Raw genomic sequence first — 10,397 nt, forward strand, 5'->3', positions numbered from 1 at the left:
AGCCAACGCGCCCGACATAGTTGGCCGCACGCGCGCTATCAACCCGCCGCTTGACACGCGGCCAGCTCCGACTGGGCGAGGCACGCCCTCCGGCCCGCACCAATCACCAACTGCCATGCGGCCGCTCGATGGTGGCCAGGTCGCACGCATTTTGCGGCCCAACCTGCATGCCACAAGCGGCGCTCTGCCGTCCGTCAGACGCGCATCGAGGCCACGCCAGATTCCAACGGGCCCACGTCGTCATTGGCTCATGATGAGTCCGCCAGGTGGCCCGGATCTTCTATGGCTCTCATGTCACCAGCGCCTCAGCCCGCGTCACCAGCGCCTCGGCCCGTTGCCACAAAAGATCATATTCGGCTTGAATCAGCTGCTGCAGGCGGATCCACCTCGGAGTATGGTGTTGTCCTGTCTCCAGAAGGGGCGACGGGATCTTCTGCGGCTGCTACGAGCTCTCCCGCACCTCCACGTCGCACAAGGCTTCAACAAGGGGTAGTTCAACCTTTAAATTACAAACACATAACCAAGTATGGTTTGGTCTGCTCTACAGGAGAACCGGGCGAGCCCAGCACTCTTGAAGAAGCTCTCGGCAATGAAGAATGGAAAAAGGCAATGTGTGAAGAGTACAAAGCTCTAGAGAAAAACAAGACATGACACTTGGTTCCTCCACAACACGGTAAAAATCTTATTGATTGCAAGTGGGTGTTCAGGATTAAAATAAAATCCGATGGAACCATTGATCGTTATAAGGCTAGGCTCGTTGCAAAAGGCTTCAAGCAATGGTATGGTATAGACTACGAGGACACTTTTAGTCCGGTTGTTAAAGCTGCTACCATCCGTCTTGTTCTTTCTATTGCTGTGTCCAGAGGATGGAGTCTGAGGCAATTAGATGTACAGAACGTGTTTCTTCATGGTGTTCTGGAAGAGGAAGTGTACATGAGGCAACCTCCTGGGTTTGAAAGCAAAAATGCTCCCTCCTATGTTTGCAAGCTTGACAAAGCTCTATATGGACTAAAGCAAGCCCCAAGAGCGTGGTATTCTCGTCTCTGTCATAAAATGCAGGCACTTGGCTTTATTCCATCTAAGTCTGACACCTCATTGTTCATATATAATAAGTACAACACATGCATATTTGTTCTCATATATGTTGATGATATTATTGTGACAAGCTCATCTGATGAAGCAATCACAGGATTGTTAAAGGACTTGAGTGCAGACTTTGCTTTGAAAGATCTTGGAAACCTGCATTTCTTTCTTGGAATTGAGGTGAAGAGACACAAGGGTGGGCTTCATCTCTCTCAGGAAAAATATGCAACTGATCTGGTTAAAAAGGCTGGTTTACAAGGTTGTAAGCCCTCACCCACTCCTTTATCTAGTTCAGAAAAATTGTCTCTTACAGAAGGGACACTCTTGGATCAAGAGGGCAGCACGAGATATAGGAGTTTAGTAGGAGCATTGCAGTATCTCACTCTCACCAGGCCTGACATCTCCTTTGCTGTTAATAAAGTATGTCAGTTTCTGCATGCACCTACTACTGTTCACTTGACAGCTGCAAAACGTATAGTCAGATATGTTAAGAACACTTTGAGCATTGGTCTGAATTTTAGCAAGTCACCCTCTACTCTTGTCAGTGCCTTCTCTGACTCTGATTGGGCAGGATGCTTGGATGACAGAAGGTCAACTGGTGGGTTTGCTGTGTTTTTTGGACCCAACTTAATATCATGGTGTGCACGAAAACAGGCTACTGTCTCTAGATCAAGTACAGAGGCAGAATATAAAGCATTAGCAAATGCTACAGCAGAGATCATATGGGTTCAATCCATGTTGAAGGAGCTTGGTGTGAAAACTACACAAGTTCCATGTCTATGGTGTGATAACCTTGGTGCCACCTACCTCTCTGCAAATCCAGTCTTTCATGCCAGAACAAAGCATATAGAAATTGATTTCCATTTTGTCAGAGAAAGAGTTGCTCAGAAGAAGCTTGATATCCGGTTTGTACACTCCAGAGATCAAGTAGCAGATGGATTCACAAAGGCCTTACCTGTGAGGGGTTTTGAAGATTTCAAGCATAATCTCAACTTGACCAAGTTGTGATTAAGGGAAGGTGTTAAACATACAATGTATCTGGTCATATTGGAGATATATTCTCTTAGTTAGGAGATAGATAGAGGTAGGTAGGCGCACGTATTTATCTTATATTCAGTTGTAACCGGCTGCCTTATCTCTTGTATCTTCCTTCTTCTCCAAGTTGTATCTCCAACAGATTGTACGTGTATCAGGTCTCGCACACCTCCATATAACATGCAACACGTCGCCCATGATAGGGTAAGACGTTTCCGCTCTCGCACACTTTCTCTATTTTCGTGCTTCAACTTTGACCATAAATTTATCCAACGAGACCGACTGCGGCGGGAGCAAATGTTATACTAGTGAATTTCAAAAGAAGTTTTCAATTATATAATTTTTTCTCCCGACGCAATTGGTCTCGTTGGTCAAATCTATGGTTAAAGTTGAATCTCGAAAAGCGTGGGCGCACTATATTTTAAAATGGAGGGAGTACATAACAAGACCAGCAAGTATCACTATCGTATCTGCCTGCATGTAGCTCTGAATTTTGTGGGAAGATGACAGGCAGAAGGTGAGAAGCGCAAATGGCGAGGAGAAACCCTCCGAAGGAGGGGAGTGAATTTCCGTAAGAAAAAAAAGGAGGGGGGTGATTTGGAGCAAGGCGGAGGAGAAACAGAGACCTATTGCAAAGTGTATATGGGAGACGTGGCGTAGTAAGGTCGGCAGAGTAGTTTACAGTCGTTGCAGCAGCAAGCATCTCTTGGTTAGGTTTGTATATAGGCTTTGCACGTGTGGTGCATTGATGGTGGTATCGCACCAGATCACTGTGGTCAAAACTCTAAACAGCCTGGCTCTCCATCAAGTTTCTACTACAGTACGTATTTGGTAAAAAAAAGATTGCAATGCAGTAGACAACCACCAGTAGATCGTGCAAATTCAATTCACCCGTGTCCTCGGATTGACAGGCATCTTGTTGATTTTGGTAGACAAACAGCTACAGCCATGGGATCTTTGCTACTCCCTCAGTTTCAAAATATAAGTCCTTTTAGAGATTCAATCCGGATGTATATAGACGGGTTTTAGATTATAGATGCACTTGTTTTGTTCCGTGCGTAGTCCGTAATGGAATCTCTAAAAAGACTTATATTTATGAATGGCGGGAGTAATTTATGATGGCCAATCACTTGGTAGAAAGCTCACCTCCTGCCATGGAAGACACTGAAAGCAGAGAAAGAGCTTTCCCCTCCCCTGCCACTTTCATCCTGCTTGGTAATATGACCACCAATGCAAAAAACAAGATAACTAAATAATCTGCATTGGAAAAAAACACTGCATGTAGGAGTATTTTACCAAGTTGTAAAATCAGTACTGACAGAGAAAAAAGAACATGAGATTTCACATAACCAGAAGCTCTAATCTTGAGATATCAGAAGCTGGTTCTATTCTACTTCAAAAACATTAACAATGGACATAACCAAAACCGACAACACGTACGGAGGAAGGACATGAACAGGAAGAGATACGGTGTTCGTCCAAACATGTGGACAAGTATAACAAATCACTTCATGCGGAAAGTTTTCTCATGATCGGTAATACAAATATCTTTGACAAACGCTCACAGTTTCAAGTTAAAGTCAAATTAACTTACAAGCCCAAAACGAAATAACGTTCGAATTTCACAAGCAAAAATCATAAGAGTCTTGTGGCTTACAGGCACGCAGCAGTGTCCTGTTTTTATTGAAGTACGAATGGCACAAACTAAACCAGTAATCTCGACAAACAGAGGGTAAAGATGGATGATGAGTAAGCGCTCCATGAGAATGCCATATTTCAGCTGCTGATAACATGATCCACGATTATCTTTGGCGCCTTGATGGCCTTCAAATCATCTACTATGAAGTTGGTTATGTCATCTGCTGTGCTATTGACTCTGAGGTGCACCTCCTTGAGACTTTTCAGGGTGTCAACACCGAAAAGGCCCTCAAAGGCTTCGAACCGCATCTCGATCCTTTCAAGTGCTGGCATTGCATCTTCTGGGAAGCTCAGCTTTGGCACTAGAGGTGCAAAGAAGCGAAGCAGCTTAAGACTCTTGAATCCCTCACCTGGAACGTAGATTACCCCACCAGACTGTGATTTGTTATCATCAATGATGTCCACTATGGCCTCATCCTGCTTCGCTGCACTCAGCGAAAAGGTGAGGGAAAACAACAAAGGCAGGTCGCGCAGGAGCACAAAAGTATCTGTCCGGAGAACTGTCACAGAAAGGGTCAACTTGTTGAGGTTACTGAGTTTGGTAATCCACTGGGGAACATCTTTCAAATTGCCAGAGAGCTCAAGGGCACTGAGGTATCTTGGAGGTGCGCCGGACATGGTGTCCAACAAGTTGATAAAATCAGATCCCTCGTCGTTGAGCACCAGAGTCTGCAGACCACAGCTGCCAAGATACTCGATAGCAGAGCCTAACTGTGTCAAGGTTTCACTACCCTTCTGTAATCTGAGCTTGTAAATTGCAAGCTTCCTAAGCCCCGTCAATTGATGGAGGCCAGCAACACCTGTTGATTTGTCATCAATCTCGATCCCTGACAGTACACGGAGTGCTTTCATTGTCTCCTTAGTTATCTCTTGAGGCAACTTTAAACCCTTCCTTGAGCTTTTATTCCCGCCAAATATATTAATTATCCGTTTGAGCTGTCCTGCAGATTTTGGGAGCTCAGTAACATTCGTCTCCCTTAGGTCAAGAGTTTCTAGGTACTCGAGTTTTGCAATCTTAGAGGGTATTTTGGAAATATCTGTCTGCCTAAGGCTCAAATACTTCAGTACAAGCATTCTACACATGTCATTCAGATGTTTCTCTTTCAAACCCTTGCAACCCTCAAGATCCAGGACTTGTAAAATTCCATTATTGAAAGAATGGAAATGAAGTTGGTCTAGGCTCCGGAACATGGTCAGAGATCGCACTTGCGATAAGTTCATGTGTTTCGTTGAATTCCCATGCTCAGAACCACTGCTTTGTACAGAGAGTCGGCGGATTTTATTGGTCGGCATTGGCACCAGCCAGTGGCCACCAACCACAGTAATAAAATTCTCTTCGCTTGACTTCGAAACAATATATTCAAGGACCATATCATGCACTTGAAAGCTTTTTATCTTCCCGTTGCTGCTGTGCTCCACTGGACGTATTATCTTCCTTTTTATCAGCTGATTAAAGTATGTTTCTGCAACTTCTTCATCTGACAAGCCTTGCTTCTCACTAACGAAACCTTCGGCTATCAACCTCCGGGTGAAACGCTTCCTACTAATTTTTGAACCCTTAGGAAATATGCTCAGGTACAAAGAGCAGGTCCTGAGATCTGCAGGCAAATCATTGTAGCAATAATCGAGTATCCTTGTAACACCATCCAGGGTCAGAGAAGGCATCAACTCTGGAAATAATGAGTTACATGCCTCTTTCCAGTCTTTGATGGATTTGCGAGGGTTGCTAGCAACAATACCAGCCATGGTAACTATGGCCAAAGGCAGACCCCTGCATATTTTCCATACATCTTCAGGTGGGAGTTCTTTCTCACTACCTATGTTGTTGTTGGATTCAGAAACACTTTGATCAAACAATTTTTTAGACTCTTCATCACTAAGAAAATCGACTGAATGAAGAAAATTAATTTCTGCTCTTCGTGAGCAAGCAGCACTACCAACAGCCTGAAATCTTGTAGTCACTATTACTCTGCTGCCTTTTTTATCATTATGTGGCAAGCATTTTCTGATATTCTCCCATGTTTGTGCAGACCATATGTCATCAATCAGGAGGAGATATCTACCAATAACAAGAAACAATACACGTCAGCAAAAGACAAAATACACTTATCCAAGTTTATCTTTCGCGGGAGACAGTGCGTGCTAGGTGTCTCCTCTTGTAAATGTGCAACTATCAAGAACGTTGATTCATCTTCTTTTACCAAAAATAAATAAAAAAATAATCAACGTTCTCGATAGTTGCACATTTACAAGAGGATAAAAAAAAGAATCAACGTTGATTCATTGACGTCTATAATTTGCTGTCTAAAAGTTGTCTGGTGTATCTTCTCTGGTCTATTATTTACTGTGTGCAGGGGATAGATCGTTCCTGAATTGGCAGACTGTACTCTGTATTCTTTGTAATGGCTAGTTTGTATGGTTAGTTACTTGGTGCAAGCTCTACCTCCATTGCTTCAGGTTTTGGTAATTGATGACAAACTTATTACTGAGAATACAGATGTCATGAATACAGTGAATCAGCAGTAGTCAGTTTGATTTTGCCTTTTCAATATTTTTCTGATCCTAGTCGTGAAATATGGTAGACCCGGCTTTATTTGGCTAAGGATATTAAAATGAAACACTTGCTTAATTTTAGACTTTTGACATCCCTGCCTGTCCTGGCAAGCTTGATGCTCTTTCTATTGCACAGTTGGTGGGTGGATCAATTTGTGTAAACAATGGCTTTTCTATGTCCCCCAATCTTTTCAACTGAAATTTTGTCTGACATTGTCTCAATAAGAATGGTATGTCAGCAGTGCCAAGGTATTCACTAGTTTGATTAGTGGCAAATTCCATTATCTGACATCATCTTATATACTTGTGCATTTTAGTTCTATATAAGAGTTAACGTGATTGCTTGACAGCCTACGATCGTAAATCTCTCACTAGGCACTAGCTAGGTTTAAAATTTTAAGGTATTTTTGCAAAGGCAATTGCTGGCTAAACATTTCAGAAGAATGAGTGAATGTGTCCAATTATTATGACAAGGATTATTAGATTTAATGTGGATGGAACATTCAGTTTATTTATCCAAAGAAAAACAATCAATTGACAAAGAAGCAAAGAAACAATTTACAAATACCTCTTTTCGGCCAGATAAGTTTTTAGTTCTTCCATGAGTTCGCTGTGGCTCCTTCCTTCAATATTGGGATCACTCTCGTGTGGCTTGACTTGTTTCAGAATCATCCTGAGCACTGCACCCTGATCATAGTTTTGAGATACTGTGACCGATGCCCGACAATCAAATTTATCCCTGGCATTTTGGTACAACGCCATCGCAATAGTGGTCTTCCCCACGCCGCCAAATCCGGCTATGGACAGAACAATTCGCTCCTTATCACACATTTCAACAGGTTTGTCCAAGTCCAACCAATCCTCGAGCTTCTTCATGTCAGCCGTCACCCCCACAGGTTCCTTCGTAACAATGAGCTGATGGCCTGTGAGCTGATGCTCAGCAATTTCGTACGTAACAGCACGAACAAGAGGACCATTGTTCAAGTTGATTGGGTTGTCCACTCCATATCGTCTACGGCGCTTACCAATCTGTTGCGCCCGCACCTTGAGTTCAGCAATCTTGGACGCAATGTTACGGCGAGGCCACCACGTCCGGAGTTCGTAGAATCTTGTCCTGATGAATAAGCATTTGAAATCACTGCTGGGATCTCGGGGGATGCGGTGGGCAAAGTCATCAATGCAATCTTCAATGTCATAGCCCATGTCACGGATCTGCTTCATCCAGTCCTTGAGCCGGTTGTCATGACGGTCTGGGGCAGTGCTCAGGTCACGGAGAAAGGCCTGCATGCTTGCAAGCTCATCATTGATGTACTGAACATCGCCACGGACTCCACTCATCAGAGCATACTCCTGGGCAAGAAGGCCACCCAGCTTGCCCAGGAGAGACCTCATGGTAGTGTTTGAGGCACCTACTACCAACTCCATCTTGTCGCTCTTACTTTGTGATCTTCACTATCTGAATCTCTTCACAGAAACTTTCTGCCCCGAGTAGCTGAAGGTAAGACCCGAGGAGGCCTTTGTTGCATGGAACCAGATGCAGGCCACATCAATGGCAGACACCAGCAGAGCAGACTACCTTCGTGAATCAATTGTTTGGCTACAAGTACAATAAGTACAGCATTAGTATTAATCTATGCGATCCCCAAGCGAAACTGCCATTTAAATGGGCTCAAAATTTTGACTTCAAAGTAGGACAGTTTTGTCTCTAATCCTACCAAAAATATCCATCTGCTCTAAAAAAATATCCTGTGGGATAAAATTTAAATAAAAAAGCAAAATTTTACAAACAGCAGTTTGTAGTTCCAAAACAGAAAACAGGAATTAATAAGAAAACCAAACGGATTTATAGAACCCAAACTCTGTCCTCGTGATTAGCAGATCCCAGATCCCCAATTTTCCTGAAATGGAAACGAAATCAAAATGGTCTCGCAATTACCTGGCCGGAGCATCGACGACCTCAGACTTGACCATAGCCGAGAATCCCAGTAACGCCAAGCGCATCAACTGCCATTCGAGAGGGAACACGAAACAGTCAGATCCACTCTCAAAACGAGAAAGCTGGAGAAGAAAAGGAGCAGCGGCGAGGTAGAGGAAGCTGGAGAGGAAAAGGGGCACCTGTGGAGTACTGACGGACTTTGACTGGGTTGCCCGGAAGCATGCAACGGAAGTCGCCGGAGCAGCACGCGACGCGGCCAAGGGTTTGCCCGTTCTGTGGACTGAGGTCCCGCGGCCTAGAGACGTGGCCGGCCGACAACATTGGACATAGTTGACCTTTTCCCCCCATACCTGGCCAACTGGGCCGTGGCAGGCCAGTCCGTTAGAACGCATGCCCGGTCCGCACGTTGTTAATCGGGCCGTGCCCGGCACGACCCATTTAGGTTTTTTTTTCAAAGATTTTTTATTTTGTATGGGCTAATAGGCAGCCCAATAGGCTAAATACTAGGTGGGCTGACAACTAAACGTGTCGATGGGCCAGCCCGTTTAATTTGTCATGCCTGGGCCTGGGAGCGCAGCACACATGGAGGCCCGGCACGACCCGTTAGCATGCCTAGCCAGGTTGTGCCGTGTCAGGCCTGTATAACCCAGGCCGGGCCATGCAGTTATGGGTAATTCCAATTCTGATGACATTATACCAACTACTACTGATAACTCACAAGTACAGGGGATCAATTATAGCCCTTTTAATAAATAAGAGCGTCGAACCAAAAGAGAAGCTAAAGGTAACGCTTATATTCCCTTCAAGTTCTATCGACAACCGATACAACTCTACGCGCACTTAACGTTCGCTTTACCTAGAACAAGAATAAAACTAGAAGTACTTTCTAGGTGTAAAGGGATAGGTTTGCAAGACAATAAGAAACGTGAAAAATAAAGTTAAGTGTTGTTCTAATAAAAGTACAATTAAATTAATATAGCGAGTGTGGAGAAGTGGTGGTAGGACTTACGGAATTGTCCCTAAGCAATTGCTTGAGTTACTAGACTGGTAGCAATTTTTTATGTGGGAGAGGCCACTACTAGCATGTCATCCCTTAATTGGAATTTTTTGCACCTATAATTGGAACTACTAGATAATACCCCGCGCGTTGCTGCGGAATAGGTTGCAATATATACTAATATGATTTGATTCTATGAAACATGAAATTTTGGATTAATAATATGAAAACTAAAACCAATTGTACAGATGATTTGTTATATAATTTTTGTTTATTTAAAAAGTGACATTTTTTATGCATGGTACATAGTATTTATTTAGAATTGGCCAAATAATGATGAAATCATGTTATCCATTCAGCAAGTTAATCGATGATTTCTATGAGAACATGTCATGAGCGCTTCAGGCTTAATTTTTGGCTTTGGCGATCTTGAACTAAACTTAAATAAAGAAAACACTTTGGTAAACATAATTGGAATCCGAATAGACTTTTCATATTTTCGTAAGATCAAAGGAAGGCATGATGTTGAGGCGGCATGGGTTTGAACAATTTTAACGTACTTTAAAACTTGAATTATATATGGCGTTGCTCCATAGAGTTAGGAAAGCAATCTGCAGTAATCTTTTTCCTTATTGTTATCTTGTGCAAATCTTGTAAAGGATTAATTTGTTAGTTTAAGACGTCGCACTGTTTCAATCAAAATAAATGGTGGGACTCCAGCCCTCATGTACCTTTATCATCTATGTTTCGTTGTTCTGATATCACTAGTAGAAAAGAGGGCTTTGGTTCAGGCCGGGTCAGCCCATTAGTCCCGGTTCAGTTCAGAACCGGGACCCATGGGGGCACTGGTCCCAGTTCGTGAGCCCAGGGGGCCGGCCGGGCCATGTGGGCCATTGGTCCCGGTTCGTCTGGACCTTTTGGTCTCGGTTGGTGGGACGAACCGGGACCAATGGGCCTGGCTCCTGGCCCACCACCATTGGTCCCGGCTGGTGGCTCGAACCGGGACAACTGGCTACCCTTTAGTCCCGGTTCATGTCACGAACCGGGACCATTGAGATGCCTATATATACCCCTCGCCCGCGAGCAGAGCACTCC

The 10,397-nt window shown here is 43.9% G+C and overlaps 1 protein-coding gene across 1 annotated transcript; it reads right to left on the reverse strand.

Moving 5' to 3' along the window:
* Positions 1-3,584: 3,584 nt before the first annotated feature.
* LOC123113877 (disease resistance protein Pik-2-like) lies at positions 3,585-8,614 on the reverse strand. Its single transcript, XM_044535201.1, has 4 exons — positions 8,485-8,614; positions 8,306-8,373; positions 6,938-7,966; positions 3,585-5,875 (listed from the first exon to the last, which is right to left on the reverse strand). The coding sequence occupies exons 3-4, from the start codon at positions 7,792-7,794 to the stop codon at positions 3,895-3,897; spliced, it is 2,838 nt and encodes a 945-aa protein (XP_044391136.1). The 5' UTR covers positions 7,795-7,966; positions 8,306-8,373; positions 8,485-8,614; the 3' UTR covers positions 3,585-3,894.
* Between the last annotated feature and the right edge of the window lie 1,783 nt (positions 8,615-10,397).

The sequence above is a fragment of the Triticum aestivum genome, chromosome 5B, assembly GCF_018294505.1.
Source record: "Triticum aestivum cultivar Chinese Spring chromosome 5B, IWGSC CS RefSeq v2.1, whole genome shotgun sequence".
Classification (NCBI taxonomy): Eukaryota; Viridiplantae; Streptophyta; class Magnoliopsida; order Poales; family Poaceae; genus Triticum; species Triticum aestivum.